Source organism: Cryptomeria japonica, chromosome 3, assembly GCF_030272615.1.
Source record: "Cryptomeria japonica chromosome 3, Sugi_1.0, whole genome shotgun sequence".
Taxonomy (NCBI): Eukaryota; Viridiplantae; Streptophyta; class Pinopsida; order Cupressales; family Cupressaceae; genus Cryptomeria; species Cryptomeria japonica.
This window is the reverse complement of record NC_081407.1, coordinates 423,886,777-423,906,551: the sequence shown is the minus strand read 5'-3', so window position 1 is coordinate 423,906,551 and position 19,775 is coordinate 423,886,777. Positions and strand designations below refer to the sequence as shown.

At 36.7% G+C, this 19,775-nt stretch overlaps 1 protein-coding gene across 2 annotated transcripts; it reads right to left on the bottom strand.

Annotated features, from left to right (window-relative positions):
• Window positions 1–14,954: 14,954 nt before the first annotated feature.
• Window positions 14,955–17,740, bottom strand: LOC131070437 (alpha-amylase type B isozyme). 2 transcript variants are annotated; one of them, XM_058005971.2, is made up of 4 exons: window positions 17,290–17,740; window positions 16,952–17,081; window positions 15,456–16,270; window positions 14,955–15,316 (listed from the first exon to the last, which is right to left on the bottom strand). In XM_058005971.2, exons 1-4 carry the CDS (start codon window positions 17,476–17,478, stop codon window positions 15,308–15,310), a joined length of 1,143 nt encoding a protein of 380 aa, XP_057861954.1. In that variant the 5' UTR covers window positions 17,479–17,740; the 3' UTR covers window positions 14,955–15,307. The 2 variants fall into 2 exon arrangements, with proteins under 2 accessions (XP_057861954.1, XP_057861953.1); XM_058005970.2 differs by having other exon boundaries at window positions 14,955–15,381; window positions 17,290–17,732.
• Window positions 17,741–19,775: the final 2,035 nt, after the last annotated feature.

Here is a 19,775-nt window from a genome sequence, read left to right as displayed (position 1 = left end):
TGTAATCTCTCTAGTCTAAACTTCGTATCACATGATGTAGCAAATATATATAATCCAATCAAACACAACAAAGATATAAAGTATAATCTAGTCTAAACTTCATACATGCATGAAATATACAATCTAATCAAACATGTGACCGAGGTATTTAAAGAATATAATCTAGTCTAAACTTCATACATGATGCATGAAATATATATAATCCATATAAAACACAAACCAGGTATAAAGTATAATCTACTCTAAACAGGATACATGAATGAAATATATATATAATCTGATCAAACACAAACAAGGTATAAAGTATATAATCTAGTCTAAACTCCATGTACATGCATGAAATATATATAATCTGATCAAACACAAACTAGGTATAAAGTATAATCTAGTCTAAACTTCATGTACGTGCATGAATATATATAATATGAAAGTCTATAAAAAGATAAATGTAAATGAGCTATAAAATCTGGAGCAAATCAACAGGGATCATGTCGACTACGAACTGAGCGACCATCTGAGGGAGAGTCCTGCAAAAGTAGAATTTATTTAAATATTAAATATAATATATCTATCTCTCTAGACGTGCATGTACATCAAATCCAAGTAGAGTTAAATAAAAATTTAAATATAAATTGTAACATGCATGTATACATACATGTACATATATGTACCAAAAACCATAACTAACATGTCCACTAACAGCATCTAAAGAATCTCTCCTACGCACATGCTCAGAGCTCAAGGAAGGAGTGACATGAGCTAACTGTCAATTTAAGGATTAGTCCACGATCAATTTAAATGATCTACAAATTAAAACTTAGAACTAGATTATTTATTAAACATGATCTATATATATATATAGATTTATCCTACAAATTTACAACATGTATACATATCTTCTAAAAATTTAAACGCACATGTACATGTACATGTACATACCTGTGTATCACCTAGAGTAGGTTGTATAGTCTGATCTTGTCCCATGATCATATCAACAACATCACTTGTGCCTGCATATCTCTCTCTAGTTGTACGTATCACTGAGGAGTGCAAGGGGCTAACTAGATGAGTGGGCATCGTGGATGAAGTGTCTGACTATAGTAGCATGTCCATAAACCCAGTATGGCTCAAATCTCTCAGCTGCTCCTCAAATGAGTCCAAACCCTCATCTGTGATATGGACCTAATCAGCTCGTATCTCCTCCTCAAATGAATCCAAGCGGCCCTCATCTGTGATATGGACCTGATCAGCTCGTAGCTCCTCCTCTGCAGCAATAGAGTGATCTATAGGTGGGTCAGTGCCTGGAGCATGCGTAGAGTGATGAGAATGTTGTCACTACCTCGGGGTATGCATCGATGCCGCTGTAGCCTGACCATCTCTGAGAATCTCCTCTCTAACAGCAGCCAATGGTATCCCAAGTTGAGATGAAATAAAACTATAAGCATGTAGTAGGTCCTCGGCTAAATATTGTGACATCTGTACATGTCTACTACCTCTGACTATAGTTGCTACCTCATCTGGGGAGGGGATGCCAGCAGTAATATACCGATCATCTGAATCTGAAACCCCCCATGACTAGAAGATGCATGATCTGTGGATGATCGCGAACGTGGTCGACTCATCATATATCTGCCCAGCCTGTCAGAAGATATGGTGGTTGTTGCTGATGCAATCTATCCAATCCTATCAATTGCTTCTCTCTGAGAAGCAATCACAACGTGATCCGCTATGGGGGCCATGGTTGGGACTACTGCAGGAAATCTCTGGCCAACAAGGTCCCTGTGTCTAGGCGGAGCTCTATCGCACCTACGATATGCATCTCTATCAGCAATCCTGCCCCTCCCCTGTCCATAATATCCTGGAATATCAAGGTAGTTTGGTTTCATCTGACAATGAACCTCAGCAAATACCTATTGTGCAAAGTATAATGGTATCTAATCGTTATTAGGATAACAACCATGGGCAGCTAAGAAGAGTGGGTAAATCAATGATGCAACCTGTGGGTCGATACATCTGGTAACCTGATATCCCCTCACCTTACTCTTCTCCTGATATTGTGGAAAGCATCTCTCCTTGATGGTCTCCTTCGAGACCACCCCCACCACATCAGCAAAAGAATGAGGACCCCTCACCTCACTCCTCAACTGTCTATATATATCCTCTATAAACTCGGGTGAGAATGAAGTGTGAGAAACTAAGCGGTCCTTCAATGTCTGCAAACTATCAAAAATGGACGTGCTTGTACTCGTGTACATGCCATCAGTACAAGGGTCATCTAATATGGCCCTCAACCTATGCAACTCACAATCATTGTATTGAAAAATAGTAGCAATGTTGGGCAAGGGGGGATCCTGCTGTGGAGGATCAACATCATCAATGTGTGGCTCCTGATCAGGAGCCTGTGCAGGTGGATCCTGATCAGGAGCCTGCGAAGGTATATCTTGGGATGCCATCTATCTAGGTACATGTCATAAAGTTAAAATAAATACGTAAGCAGAGAGAGAGATCATTTTCATGAGAGAGAGAGAGAGAGATCATTTTCATTTTCAAAAAATACATAAAAAATTCAAATATTTCAGAGAGAGAGAGAGATAACATATATTTTAGATCTCGAGATAACATATATTTCAGAGAGATAGAGAGATCTAACATGTGTATATTTAAATCTTTGAAATACATAAAAAATTCAAGAACATGATATATAACATGGAATGCAACAAGTCTCTAAATTTTTTGATTTTTTTTTGTAATCGAACTAAATATCTAAAAAAAAAAAGAGGTCATTGTATTTTTATAATTTGGGCCCATATGATTATAAAAGTATTAAATCTGCAATATGTGATCTTAAGGGGAATGTCATATGACCCCTTAAGACACTATGTGATGGACTAAGGGGTATTTCATTCACATACGACCCCTTAAGACACTATGTGATGGACTAAGGGGTATGTCGTTCACACTAGGATTTTATAAGGGGTCATATGCGGTTCTAAGGGGTCACGCGTGTGTTATAACACATGCGTGACCCCTCAGGACCACATATGACCCCTTAAGACAATGTCATATGTACAGTGGGATGTTATAAGGGGTCATATGTGACCTACTAAGGGGTCACGCATGTGTTAATGCATGTGTGACCCCTTAGGACCACATACGACCCCTTAAGACACTATGTGATGGACTAAGGGGTATGATGTTCACACTAGGATTTTATAAGGGGTCATATGCAGTTCTAAGGGGTCACGCATGTGTTATAACACATGTGTGACCCCATAGGACCACATATGACCCCTTAGGACACTATGTGATCTTAAAGGGAATGTCATATGTATAGTAGGATGTTATAAGGGGTCATATGTGACCAAATAAGAGGTCACACATGTGTTAATGCATGTGTGACCCCTTAGGACCACATACAACCCCTTAAGACACTATGTGATGGACTAAGGGGTATGTCGTTCACACTAGGATTTTATAAGGGGTCATATGCAGTTCTAATGGGTCACGCATGTGTTATAACACATGTGTGACCCCTCATGACCACATATGACCCCTTAGGACACTATGTGATCCTAAAGGGAATGTCATATGTACACTAGTATGTTATATGTGATCCTCTATGATGGATTAAGGGGTATTTCGTTCACACTAGGATTTTATAAGGGGTCATATGCAGTGCTAAGGGGTCACGCATGTGTTATAACACATGCGTGATGCCTAAGGACCACATATGACCCCTTCAAACACATAGGGAATGTCATATGTACAGTAGGATGTTATAAGGGGTCATATGTGACCTACTAAGGGGTCACACATGTGTTAATGCATGTGCGACCCCTTAGGACAACATACGACCCCTTAAGACACTATGTGATGGACTAAGGGGTATGTCATTCACACTAGGATTTTATAAGGGGTCATATGTGGTTCTAAGGGGTCACGCATGTGTTATAACACATGTGTGACCCCTTAGGACTGGCATATGACCCCTTAGGACACTATGTGATCCTAAAGGGAATGTCATATGTATAGTAGGATGTTATAAGGGGTCATATGTGACCTACTAAGGGGTCACGCATGTGTTAATGCATGTGTGACCCCTTAGGACCACATACGACCCCTTAAGACACTATGTGATGGACTAAGGGGTATGTCGTTCACACTAGGATTTTATAAGGGGTCATATGCGGTTCTAATGGGTCACACATGTGTTATAACACATGTGTGACCCCTCAGGACCACATATGACCCCTTAGGAAACTATGTGATCCTAAGGGGAATGTCATATGTATAATAGGATGTTATAAGGGGTCATATGTGACCTACTAAGGGGTCACGCATGTGTTAATGCATGCGTGACCCCTTAGGACAACATACGATCCCTTAAGACACTATGTGATGGACTAAGGGGTATGTCGTTCACACTAGGATTTTATAAGGGGTCATATGTAGTTCTAAGGGGTCACGCATGTGTTATAACACATGTGTGACCCCTTAGGACCACATATGACCCCTTAGGACACTATGTGATCCTAAAGGGAATGTCATATGTACACTAGTATGTTATATGTGATCCTTTATGGTCCTAAGGGAACGTATAGTGTCATCAGGGCATATGTGGTCTTAAGGGGTCATGTTGTGCGTGTAATAGGATGTGAAAATGGGTCACATTGTAGAGGATTTATTTTGTCTAATTTGTTTAAATTTGTTATCTAAATTTTCTAATATTTTTTTAAATTAAAATTTATTAATTTTTCTAACGTTTAATTTATTATATTTATGTTTGTGACATTTTTCTAATTTTCTTTTTTTGCTAATGTTTTTCTAAGTTCTGATTTACTTCCTTAGTTTTCTATGTTTTCCATAACAATTTTTTTAAATGTTGAAAAAAAAATACATATATACAGTTATGTAATTTTAAAAACAAATTGACACATTTCAGTCAAAACACCAAATTATCAAACATTTTTCTAAAATAATGAAAAACAATAAATTATCAAACATTTTTCTAAAATATTGAAAAACAATAACTATATACAATTATTTAATTAAAATAAATAAATTAACAAACAAATTATTTATTAATTTAATAAAAAAAGACATTATTAAACCAAACAAAGGGTTATTTTGTGCACCTAATATAATAAAGGTCGAAAACTGAAATATGAAAGACGCTAGCTGCTGCAGACAAAGCTCGGTGACGTGATGCTAACGACTGGTTCGATCCAACCCCCACTAGACAGAAAAAGACAAGTTTGACAATGACTCTTTAACTGTCACATTCGCTATTTATAAATGTTTTAAAAAAACCTAACTGAAAAAGGGTTCGAGCGAAGGGGGGGTTCGCTCGAACCCCTTAAAATAATAATATTATAGTGGGTTCGCTCGAACCCAAAAACCACCTGCGGTTTGAGCGAACCCACGACCCCAACAAGGTTCGCTCGAACTCCGAGGGGTAGTTCGAGCAAACACGCCTATTTCGCTCGACCCCCTCAAATATTAAACTTTCCACTTTCGCCAAATTCCTTTGTTGGCGAAAGTGGGAACCAACTTTGTGAATTCACCTTGGAATATGCTAAGTCTATTTCTATGTCAGTTGAGCTTAATCAACCTAAGCCTCGTAAGATTTATAAGCATTTCTAGGTCCTTTACTCAGACATGAGTATAGATACAAAGAATAAGACCTCTATTGAGGAAGATGAATGGGATGATGATGGAGAAGAAGGGAATTTTGAGCATACTTCTCCCAAGAAAACCCCTAAATAATGAACAAAAGCCCAAATTTCTTGACCTCTAATGGCTCTTTTATTGATGAAGATGAGAGTGAGTATAATTCTATGACTGAGAAAAAGGAGAAAATCTTACCTTGATAGAAGAAAGGGTAAAGTTTCTAGGAAGGTTAAGAAAGGGGATGTGGGGCAAGGTAAGGAGATTTTGAAAGGAATACAAATTGCTGATGAGGATAAAGATTTTGATAGGGAGGAGGGTAAGGATAAGATGGAGGAGTTGATGTTAATCAAAGTATTGAACAACATGAGATTGCAAAGGATAATATATCTGGTTTCATCAGTAACAAGGATCACATTGTTGATGCCTTTGGTCTAGCCAAAGATGGAGCTATGGAGAAATTTAGGCTGTCTAAATGGGTTTTTGCTAAGATTAACCTTATTAATATGAGATTGCAGGCTCTACAAAGTAGGTTGGAGAAAGTTGGAGGTGGGGTGGGTCATGGAAAAAGAAAGGATGATAATTTTAAAATGTGTCCATTTTTTAGGAGGTAGCAGAGGAAATTAATATTATGAGAAATGATTATGAAGGCAGACTAAAATGGTTAAGGACACCATCCATAATGTGCATTGATCAGAAACTTGAAATTGTGGTTAAAGTTATCCAAACGACCATCCAAGATAGTGATGAAGGGCTCTGGATACTCAACAATAATTTTAAGAATATGAAGAGTGAGAAGTGGGAGAAGAAATGTAAATTCATTGGTGTTGATATTGGTGATGTTGGTAAAGACAAAAAAAAGTGATGTTGCTAGTGTTGATGTTGGTAAAGATAAAGGTAAAAAGATTGCCTCTCAGTTGCAAGGGTCATATACCAGAACTCATGGCCAATTCAAACCTGTGGAGGATTAGAAAAAGATTATTTAGGAGGTGGTCAATCTTCATGATTGCTTGATCAAAAAAGATATCAAAGATGTTCATATGTATCCTAAAGGAATTACAATAGTTTTTTCTAGTTCCTTATCTTTGTTTTATTTCTTGCTATTTTTCTAATGGCTGGTTGTTAGTATTAGAATTATGGATAGAGAAGCTGGAAATAATTCAATGCAAAACAATATGTGCTTCCTCCTTCATTATTTAAATTCAATACATATATAGGATTTCATCTCCTACAATATAGGAAACTCCTATAACAACATGCTAATGTTATGAGTTGTTAAAACAACTCATAACCAAATAACAAATAACCTACGTGAATGCTTTGATATTCCCAACACTCAACAAACCTATCAACTTATTATGTGACTATTAATAATATTAAGTTGTTTTCAACAACTAAATATTATAATACTTATTTTATACTACTAATAAACACCTCTGTGAACACTAATTCCCAACACCCCCCCTTAGTGTGAACATGGGGTGAGAGTACATCACAATACTTGATGACCACACATAGTAGCTCACAAAATACTATAAGATAAGAGTAGGGACAAACATATCTACTCATGAGAAGCAATCGTGGAACTAGCCTCACTATGCTTAGTGCTTTCATCCAAGGATAGGGACAAACACATCTACCCATGAATCCAAGGATAGGGACTAAAACATCTACCCAAGGTATTACATCAAATTTGGATAGGGACAAACACATCTATCCAACATCAATCATGAACAGGGACACACACATCTTCTTACAACTATTATGATTGGGGACAAACACATTGAATCATAATTACCAACTCTTGTGACTAGGGAGAAACACATCCAGTCATCTTGTGAATGGGGACAAACACATCCATCCACAACTTAGAAAGCTTGAGAACCAAGTCTTCGTTGTTGCATATGCAACCACCAATTGAGATCATTGCCACTCTAATCACAAATGATATGAGATGGTTGTCGCTACCACCTGGAAACTGATCTTGGCTTTAGTCATTTGGCACAAGTTGTTTTATCACTAATGCAGTTTCACGACCCCATCACTAGTGACTAACGAGAGGTCGCTAAATTTCCTCCAGCCTCTAGTAGATTTGCTACTTAATTAGCAAATTTGTCTTTCGAGGCTCATTTCATCACTTGTGAAGAAAGAATATTCCTCCCCTCTTTATGTGATTTTCTTAGGAGTGTCAGGTACCACCAATCATGCACTCCAATTACAATTGAGAGTTTTTATTTTTCGACACTTTGAATTTTTGACATACATTTTTTTGATGACAATGACTCATACATTGAAGAGGAAAAAAAAACCCTATTCTAAAAATAATGATACAACTTAACTTTGAGTTGTTGATGCACAAGAACCCGACCAGCTAGAGATGCGAGCCTGCAAGTTATCAATGTTGGCTTGGCTAAATTGACAACTCTAGTGTACAATATGATCCTCAAGCTCAAGGAATAATGGTACAAGATCTACTATCCTGATAGTGATCCATGCATGAACCGATGAACACCAATCTTCCCTCAGCAAAAAAATAGTCATCAAGATATGCCCAATCTCAAAGGTTGGTAAAAATTTAACCAAAGAAGATCACAACCACTACCAAGCAATACTACACTATGGAAATGCCACACATGACAAACCACAAGAAGATGTTTTAATCTCAAAGCTTGGTAAAAATTTAACCAAAGAAGATCACAACCACTGCCAAGCAATACTACACTATGAAAATGCCACACATGACAAACCACAAGAAGATGTTTTAATCTCAAAGCTTGGTAAAAATTTCACCAAAAAGATCACAACCACTACCAAGCAATACTACACTATGGAAATGCCACACATGACAAACCACAAGAAGATGTTTTAATCTCAAAGCTTGGTAAAAAATTTCACCAAAGAAGATCACAACCACTGCCAAGCAATACTACACTATGAAAATGCCACACGTGACAAACCACAAGAAGATGTTTTAATCTCAAAGCTTGGTAAAAATTTCACCAAAAAGATCACAACCACTGCCAAGCAATACTACACTATGGAAATGCCACACATGACAAACCACAAGAAGATGTTTTAATCTCAAAGCTTGGTAAAAATTTCACCAAAGAAGATCACAACCACTGCCAAGCAATACTACACTATGGAAGTGCCACACATGACAGACCACAAGAAGATGTAAACTTGCAATTTCAGGATTGTTAATGTATTAATCTTTAGGTTAAAACTTAGTAATTTTAGGTTAATTTTAGTTTTGTTTGATTTTATTAGTTTTTGTACAGTTATAACTTATTTGTTCCATCCGACAGTTTTTGTGTAACTGTGCAAACTATTCGCTGCCTTTATTATGCAGCAAGTACTTCTTGAATACTAATCGAAAAGTGTTTCATTTTATTTTTGTCATTTCATTTACATTTCTGCCCTAACAGTGGTATCAGAGCGGGGAAATAAGAGCAGAGAATTCTACAGAAACAATAAATTGATTCAGGTGATATCAATTTATTTATTCTCTATTTTTAAAGGATTGAGAAGTTATTTTAAAGTTGCAGGCCTTGCAAATTGTGTTTATTTATTTTAAATTCAGAATGCAGTCTATTGTTTCATTGATTGGAGAAACTTTAACAGGAAAAGATAATTGGATGGAATGGCATAGAAAAATTGAAAACACTCTCATTTTTAATGATTTATGGTCTAAAATTTGTGATGGAAATGCCCAACCTACAACACCAATTGAGGCTAAAGAAAAAGAAATTTGGCAATATAAAAATTCCAAAGCTTTGGCTTTGATAAGAGCTTCTGTTAATGGAGATGTGTATCGACATATACAAGGATGCACATTTGCATGGGAAGCCCTTCACAAATTAAAAGATTTATTTGATTCTCATTCAGAATTAGAGTTTATTTAGTTACAATTAAAATTGTTTAATCTTGAATTGAAAAATGGTGATGTTATGAGTTTGGCTTCTGAAATCAGAGCTATAAAACATGATGTTGATGCTACGGGTGGAAAAGTTGATATCTATCTCACTGCTTTCATCAAGGCACTTCTTCCAACACATTCCACTTATCTAGAGTCTCTTCAAGCAAGTAATCAATTGAAAACCATTTCATTTGATAAATTGGTTGAAAAGTTAGCAGAACGTGAAAAAGATTTTGGAAGGAAAATAGATAATACTACTGAAAATGTTTGTTTTGCTCATCAAAAAGAAAAATCTATCAATAAAATCTCTTCAAAGTATAGTTATAATGATAAAGGAAAAACTAGAGGTCAATGGAGGCAACATGATAATCAAAATGATAGGCAGTATTTATATTGTAAAAGATGTGGTAGAAAAGGTAGTCATGAAGCACATGAATGTAAGCTCTCATGGGACAAGATAGAAAGTTTTAGAGAAAATTCATTTAAACAGAAAGATAAAACAAAAATGCACAGTGATGATAAAATTTTAGGAGCAGCCCAATTTGCTTGTGACAGTGATAGTGATCAATATGTGCTTTCTGTTTCAGAATTTACATCTAATTCCTCATGGTATGATTCTTGGATCTTAGATACTGGAGCCACACAACATATGACATTTCGACATGATTGTTTTGAAGAATTTCATGAAGGTGCCTATGGTCCAATTTATTTAGCAGATAAATCTAGTCTGAAACCTCTTGGAAAAGGAACTATTTGATTTAAGTTGCCTAATCTTCAAGACCTTGTGCTTCATGATGTATTATTTATTCCAGAATTACAACGAAATTTGCTATCATTAGTATTGATTCGACAAAAAGGCTATTCTATTTTCTTAAAAGATGGGCAGGTTGTTGTAAGAAAAACATCTAACAATCAAATTGTTTTCACTGGGTGTGAAGATGGAAGATTATTAAAATTAAATGGTGCATCTACTTCTAAAAATTTTGCACATCTTACTGAAGAAGAGAGTATATCACCAAGCCTTTTATGGCATGCAAGATTGGGGCATATTAGTTATGATAGCATTCATACCATGCAAAAGAATGGTGTTGATGGTTTACCATTTTTTTCTAAATCAATTGAAAAATGTGAAGCATGTATTCTTGCCAAACAACATAAAAATTCGTTTCCTCATTCCACCTGGAGAGCACATAGAAAATTGCAACTCATTCATTCAGATTTGTGTGGGCCTTTACCAGTAACTTCTATTAGAGGATCTAAGTACTTTATGTTGTTTATTGATGATTATAGTCGCATGACTTGGATTTATTTTTTGCAGCAAAAATCAGAGGCTTTTGACACTTTTAAAAGATTTCGTGTTATGATTGAAAATCAGGCTCAATCTCAAATTGGTACTCTTCGAACAGATAATGGTGGAGAATTTACTTCTCTAATTTTTGAGGATTATCTTTGTCAAAATGGTATTCAGCATCATCTCACTATTCCAGGCACTCCTCAACAAAACGGTGTTGTTGAAAGAATGAATAGAACTATCATGAACATGGTTCGAGCAATGTTATATTTCAAAGGCATCAAGTTATATTTTTGGGCTGAAGTAGCAAGAACAGCAGTCTATCTTCGCAATAGATCTCCATCATCTGCTCTTCACCAAACAACTCCATATGAGGTTTGGTTTGGTTATCCTCCAACTATTCGACACCTTCGAATTTTTGGTTCTATTTGCTATGCTTTGATTCCTAAAGAAAAAAGGAATAAGTTGCATCATCATAGTTATAAGTGCATTTTTTTGGGCTATTCTGAAACTTCAAAAGCCTATAGATTATATGATGAAGTTCATAAAAAGTTTTTTATTGCTCGTGATGTTGTATTTTGTGAATCTTTCAAAAGTGATACACATATTGAAAATGAGTTAAAACAGCTTAATAAATTTGCCACATCTTCTCCTTGGATAGAAAATTCTTGTGAGATTTTACACTCTGGAGGAATGAATACATGTGTAGAACCTGCATCTCAAGCTACCTCAACTCATGATGCTCCACCTCTTCATGTACCAGAAGAAGCCCCTTCTCATAGTGATGTTCTCACTAATGATGAGCCTGACTCATTACCTCCCAATGAAGATTCTAATCTACAAATAGAAACATCTATTGTCCCACAAAAATCCTCTCATAGGTGGACCAAACAAGTTCAACAAACTTTGAAAGATTTGCGACCTGATGAAATAGGTAAAACAGGTACAAGAAGTTCTTATAAAGCAAGGCTACAAGCTCAATCTAATATTTCAGATAACCTTGAGTCTATTGATGAGCTCAATCTCACAATCGACTCAACACCAAATTCCTATAAAGAAGCTCATCATATTTCATTTTGGAGGCAAGCTATGCAACATGAGTATAATGCACTTTTGAATAATGGCACATGGGAGTTGGTTGATCCTCCTCTTTATTGTAAACCTATCGGTTGTAAGTGGATTTTTAGAAATAAATATAACGCTGATGGTTCACTTGATAAACACAAAGCACGCCTTGTTGCCAAAGGTTATGCTCAAAAAGAGGGCATAGACTATGATGAAACATTTGCCCTTATAGCAAAATGGACTACTATTCGTGTTTTGTTGGCTTTAGCAGCCCAAAATGGTTGGAACATCCATCACATGGATGTTAAAACTGCATTCTTGAATGGTGATCTTAAAGAAATAGTATATATGACTCAACCTGAAGGCTTTGAAGTTCCTGGTAAAGAGGACAAGGTATGCAAGCTTATAAAATCATGGTATGGTTTAAAACAAGCCCCACGAGCCTGGTATGAAAAACTTACTGAGCATCTCTTGCAGTTGAATTTTCATCACTTTGAATTTGATGATGCAACTCTTTTTGTTAAACAGATTGATGGTACTATTGTCTATCTTATTGTTTATGTGGATGATTTATTTATCACTGGAACTAGTGAGGCTAATATTCAAAATGTAAAAGAAGGATTGCAGCAAGGTTTTGATATGACTGATTTGGGTCATCTTCATTACTATTTGGGAATTGAGGTGATTCAAAACCCCCAATCTATCTTCATCAGTCAACAAAAATATATTGGTGATCTTCTCAAAAAGTTTGGTATGGCTGATTGCAAGCCTCTCAACACTCCTATGGAGCAAAATCTCAAACTTTCATCTAATGATTCTTCTGATTTGGTTGATGCAACTTCTTATAGGCAACTAGTTGGCAGTTTGATTTATGCTACAACTACTCGACCTGATATTTCTTTTTCTGTTGGAGTTCTGTCCCGATTTATGCAACAACCTAGAGAAACTCATTGGTTAGCAGCCAAACGGGTTCTTCGATATCTACAGGGCACTCAAAACTATGGGCTTAAATACTCCAAGATATCAAAATTTTCTTTGCTTAGTTATTCAGATTCAGATTATGCAGGTGATATGGATGATGGAAAATCTACATCTGGTTACTTAATGTCTCTTGGTTCTGCTGTAATCTCTTGGAAATCTAAAAAACAACCAGTCCCAACTCTCTCTTCTGCAGAAGCAGAATATATAGCAGCATCTGAGGCAACTAGAGAAATCTTATGGCTTCGAAGAATTCTTGCAGATTTGCAGGCACCACAAGCTTCTTCCACACCACTCTTTATTGACAATCAATCTACTATAAAAATGGCTAAGAACCCAGTGTTTCATGATCGTACCAAACATATCAACACCAAGTTTCATTTTATTCGGCAGTATGTGAAAGATGGCAGTATCTCCCTTCAATATTGTGCTACTACAGACCAACCTGCAGATATACTTACCAAAGCATTGGGTCGTGTTAAGTTTGAAAAATTTCGTGAAATGATTGGTTTAACTCCTTCAGATTAAGGGGGAGATGTTAATGTATTAATCTTTAGGTTAAAACTTAGTAATTTTAGGTTAATTTTAGTTTTGTTTGATTTTATTAGTTTTTGTACAGTTATAACTTATTTGTTCCATCCGACAGTTTTTGTGTAACTGTGCAAACTGTTCGCTGCCTTTATTATGCAGCAAGTACTTCTTGAATACTAATCGAAAAGTGTTTCATTTTATTTTTGTCATTTCATTTACATTTCTGCCCTAACAAGGATCTGCAAACAAATGATGCGATAACCTTCATAGAAATAGTGGATGTGATTCCAATCACAAATTGAATAACCAACAATAACAATGCGTCACATAATAGGAAAACCACCAATCACGTAGTAGCTGGGCCAGCAAAGTTTAGATCTAAAATAAATGATACCATGTTGGAGCAGCGATGCTCCCAAACTGCCAGTATATATCACCACTGTGCCACGAATGAACAAACAAACTACTTCAATTCCATCTCAAATGTATGCCTCCAATGATCGATGCAGAAACCAAACAAAAGCTGCTCACATATATCCACACGAGGCATGAGAAGCTCTGCTATGGTGAAAGTGGATTTCACCATCACTAACAAAATTTCAATCAAGCAACAGTTGACCCAGATCGACACCTCACGCACAACAAATGAGAAATGATTCGGCCAAAGCAAACAATATGCCAAATCTGTATGGTGCGTTGATTAAGGTACATGGGTATTGCCAAAAATGCCAAGCCACCGGCTCAAAATAATAGTGCTCAACCTTTAGCATGCGACATTTAGGTGAACACCATTCGCCCACGACTTGAACCATGACATCCTTACCAGAAGATTATCAATTTTGCAAAGGCTTCAGACAACAACATCAACAGTTTCTATCTGTTAGGCACAATTATTTGTCTTACCCTTTTAGGAGTCTTTCACGACACCTCAACAAAAACATGATGATGTGACATCATATTTGATGATATAGGTCTTATGCTTAAACTAATCAAATAAGCTACTATCAAAATTTAAGAAGTATAAAATTATGGCACACAACTACTAAATTATCCTCTAATTATATTAGTTAATTTGATACAACTAGAATAAAAATTATGTTACATAAACTTAAATCCAAACAACAGTGTTTTATTTTTTAAATAGTCATACAAGCTTTATAGAGAAGGGCTTATCGATTTCGCAAATTGTAAATTTGACTGTAATTCACATAACACTACTAAAATGATCAAATTTATTTGTATGCATTTACAAAACAATTGATAAAAAATTCATTTATTGAAAACTAAGGTGCTTGATTAAATCCAAATAGTAAGCTTTTACGTTGATCAACTTCTTAACCATGCAAAACTAAACACAACAAAACATAAAATAAATGCAAAATATGCCAAACTCAAAACAAATATATAACAGATACAAAAGTAATTGAAACTTTAATGATTACATAGAATAATATAATTTTACAAGATTTTGAAAAAGTTACATAGAATAATATTATTTGATAATATTATTAAACTCATTTTGTGCTCTTTCTATATTGATCTCTTGAACATTATTAAACTTTTTATTTTCATTTGTCTGATTTCTACAATATTACTAAAAATAAATATAAATTATTTCACTTATTTCATTGTCTCCTAACAAATGGGAAATTTTTTTGCAGTGGTCTCATATGCTCCTTTTTTCCCACACGCAGTAATGGTGGCCTGCAGCTACTATATCAAACACATGAGGCGAGGGAGCCAGTCCTCCAATGTCAAACCTCGCTCCAATCTTCACTATAACTTTCTCATCCACGCACGCCATGTACAAATCTCCCTCTGCTGCAATGATGTTGCACAGGCTGTTGGCTCTAATGTCATTTCTCCTACGTATTTCCACCAAATCCATTATCTCTTTACTCATGCCCCAATCGAAGAAATGGTCATAAAACTGACACAAGAGATGGAAAAGCACAGTCAGTTGAGTTCACTGAAAGGAATTGGAGAAAAACAAGAGTGACTTACAATGCAGGGAGTTCCAGAATGAGTAAGAATGTAGACATATCCGAGGAGAATTGAGTCTGGAGGAAAGGGCCAATGATTTTGAGTGGAGCCAGTGTCATGGTTGTCCACAAAGGTGACAGCTTTCTCGCCCCAAAAGCCAATCATGCCTGGGGGACGGTTGTCAGAGTCCCGGAGGCGCCAAAGCTCATGGGCATTGGGGCGTAGGGCCTCCTGAAGAATGCCCTTGGTGGTGAAGTCGAAGGTCAGGGCAGAGTCCCCTGTGCCATGGACCCAATCCACCAGCTGTTGGCGGTGGGCATCTTGATTGTAAACAGGACGTCCGTCCGGGCCATAGGCGAGGCTGTTCCAGATTTCACCTACTACCACTTGGGGCTCCGTCTTTGAGATGTAGAGCCCCACGTAGCAGGGGGCATAGCCTTTGGCAAAGTCAAAACGCCATCCGTCGAAGCCCACATGGGACTTCAGCCACCGCAGCCATTCGATCAGATCATTTTGCACACGTGGATTGGTGTGGTCGATGTCGGGGGCAGCGCCGAAGTCTTCGCCGGTGTCAGGTTTGCCGGTGGAGTCGGAGTATTGGACGTCGTTCTTGACCACCGCCCATGGCCCCCAATCGAGTCGCTCGTCTGGTGTGCCTCCTTCAAAGACACACCAGACGCCACGCTCGTCCTTGAAATCGGCGCATCGGTGGTTTATGACCACATCCGACATGCACCGTATGCCTTGCTCATGGCAGGTGTCAATAAGCTCCCTCAACTTCTCTTCAGTGCCATATTTTGATGCATCCAAATCATACAACCTACCTGGCATGTATCCTGTGCCCCAACTTAAATGTCAGATATATTTGCATGTCAATAGTGGTAGATGTCTAATCAGTTGCATTCTATATGCTACATAGACACGCTCAAAAATGCCTTGACTGGATATACTATATAATAAAAGTACACTTGGCACTTTTATCAAAAGAAACAGTGTAGATTTATATTTTAATTCCAAATGTAAGGTAATTTGAAAGGAAAAGAATACTAAATCAAGCAATCAAATTCTTTAAACGATCACACAGGAAAGAATTATATAGGAACATTAACAAAATGGAAAACAAAAAATATTAATTATTCAGCTAAGGAATAGTTTGCATAAAGATGGATAGTATTCCAAGAAGAGTGGTCGAATAGAATATATTGTGTCTGTAGTTTGGAATTAGTTGAGACAAAATGACACTCCAATCATGGTGAGTCCAGATTACATAGATATTTAGGACAATTACATTGAGATTTTATATGTGGGTTTACAGATTATTAGATGAAAGATCCATAATAAAAAAAAAAACAGAAAGATCAAAATAATTCTGTAAAATGACTAGCTTGTTTGAACTTTTATACTTAATTATACTACTGATTATTTCGTGGTCCCATACACTGTTTAACATTCTGGACATTATAAAAACTTACCTACATTCATTCATAATAATTAAACCCAACAAAGCCTAACTTTACCTTGAGGAGCCACGGAATGCGATGGAGGTGGAAGCCATATGTCTGTAATGCCAGCCTCGGCCAAATCTTTCACTTTGCTTTTGAGCACATCATACCAGCATGAGCTCTTCCATGACTCCCAATTAAATCCCTGCACAGCAACATCAAAACAAAAAACTATGCATCTCGTTAACAAGAACAGTAAGTTGCATCGAGTTTCAAATGATTCATTTGAGGAGGCAAGACTTCACAAAATTATTGGCTGTTTGATGAAATTATTGGCTGTTTGATTAAAATTCACTGCAGGAAACTGCGGATCTGGAAAACATGATTAAAATTCCTTAATTGATTCAAATTACCTGAAACATGATGAGGCGCAGTGGGTCTGCTTTCAAATTGCCTCCTCTGCAAGAGAGGCCATTAAAAGCCTCCTGTTTTGAGGAGGAAAGGGCGCTTAAGGATTCTCCGGCCCTAGTCCCCCTCCTCCACCTGGAAGGCGGTTTTGCCCACAAAGCAGGGGGTGACAGTCGGGATGAGGCCACTTCCATGAATGAATTTGGCCAAGTTTTACCTCCACATGATCACTGGCTTTATTCAACATCTTCCGTGATTTTATCCTGATCATGCCACAGAATTATCATGTATGAACACGAGGGTTACAGCCCAATAATCTAATACGTGGCCATCGCCAGTGGTTTCTGCTAAACTTCACGAGTTTGGTCATATGCTCCCACCTCCACTTTCATGCCCTTCGTGATGAACTACACGCTGATTCACTGGTTAAATAGCTTTCGATCTTTGCCCACCGAACCATCCATTGATGGTGAGAAGGGAAAATATGTCGGCATATGCGTGCACGAGAGCACTAATGCTAGATTTGAGCCAAAAGTTTAAGGTGACTTTAAACTATGCATCCATATTGATTTTAAAGGGGTAAGTAATCATCTCTTTTCGGAAACAGTGTGCACTTTTTCTTTTTTCTTTTGTGAACTCTTTTTCTTGGGGTCCAAAAGAGGTGGAACTCCATTGATCACATCTTCACTTAGACCTCTATCATCGAGGAAGCCGAGGCAAATAATGATGAAGCATCTTCTTGTTTGTTGACTCTTTCATTGACACTTTATAGATTGGCTTAAGACTGCCTCTTTTATTAGCCGATAGGCTATTTAACGTTGGCATTGTCTACTGGGATTGTCTCACGCATTCTGTAAAAAGTTCACGCCAAGGTTTTGACGAGAGCAAATTTTGGTGAGTGGTAAAATAATCTTTTATACTGACGCATTCGTACTTTCCAGGAAACTTGTCAGCAACTGTAAAATGGAGGGCTGGACGCGACATCATATTTACCTAAACATTGATCTCAAATACCGCTAGCACCTATTTACGTGCTGAGTTAAACTTTATCGTGGCGTTAAATAGTAGATGATAACTGAGTTAAACTTTTTCGTGGCGTTAAATAGTAGATGCTAAAAAAACCTAGCTGCTTGCTGCCTCACCGCTCTCCTTCTGCAAAAGCTCATCTGTTTGCAACCCAGATCAACAATCAGGCTACCGTAAAAAATTAGCTAAAATGAGTTTTTAATTTTGTTAAATTTCAGATTGATAGTTTAAAGATGTAAAAAAATTGATGGTTTAAAGATGTACAAAAATAGAGAGTGAGACCCACGTTTGAACTATGAATCCAGGGCTCGAAATTACTTACAATAGCGGCTAACAAAGAAATAAAGAATTTGCACCAGGTATTTATCATATCGTTTATCGCTCCCTCTTTGTTTTTTGTTATATTATTTGTGAAAAAGAAATACAATCAACCTTCCATTATTTTGGTTTCATTGAAAAAAATGGTTATGACAAAACATTTGTAATCACAAATTTTAAGGTCTTTTCTTTCAAATGTCATTGTTGCGCAAAGATGGTTATTTGTTTCTTTAATAAGCTTGCAATTACAAAATGCTATTCCACGCCCTTTCCTCCTCTTTCCTCCCTGCAATCTTTTGTTGCTACGATGCCTTCACTCCATTCCATGCATCCCTCAAATCTTATCTGTAATTTTAAATTACATGGAACTGCCAATAAAGTTTGTGTGATTTCATCTTTCACTCCTTTGCAATTTTTTAACCTTCTCTGGCTGAAGCTATATCATTTATTTCCCGCTCTGGGATCTCATTGATTTCTCTGTTTGGGTGTTCACAATTTTCCTGCATTCATCTACAAGCCATTACAGCACCATACAAGAAGCAATAAATTCGAAAGCAAGAAAGAACACTGCTTACAATATATGGTCTCATTAAGAGAGACATGAATATTTTAAAATTGACAATGTCAATCATGCCTTTAAAGTTCAGAAGCCCAAAAAATCAAGAAGAAAAACAAATGAAAACGAGTCTCCAGAAACGTATAGCCGAACTGAGATTCAAAAGCCCCCAAAGCAGCAACGAGTTAAACTCAAATTTAAAATTGAAAACAAAGTTAGAGAACATACCTCAGAATGAAAGGTTTTAAGGAAGAATAATTTAATTAGAAAATCCAAAATATAGTTGTTATAGTTAATACCTGAGACTGCTATAAAGGTTTACATTTCATACAAAAGTGGTAAGGAGAGTTATCTGTATTAAATGAATCGATGATCATTCGATTTCAACAGACCTGCAAAACTTTATATTTAAAAAACGCCCACAACTGAAAGAGTAGGCGATATAAGGTCGCTTCATGGCAAATAAATGGACTAACATGTTTTATAGGTGTAGACGTCTAAAAATGGTCAACACTTGCAGAGTCATACTTTAACATTGGCGCATTGCCTTATTTTAGGGTTTTTGCGTCGCATTAACATTTCTCCTATGTT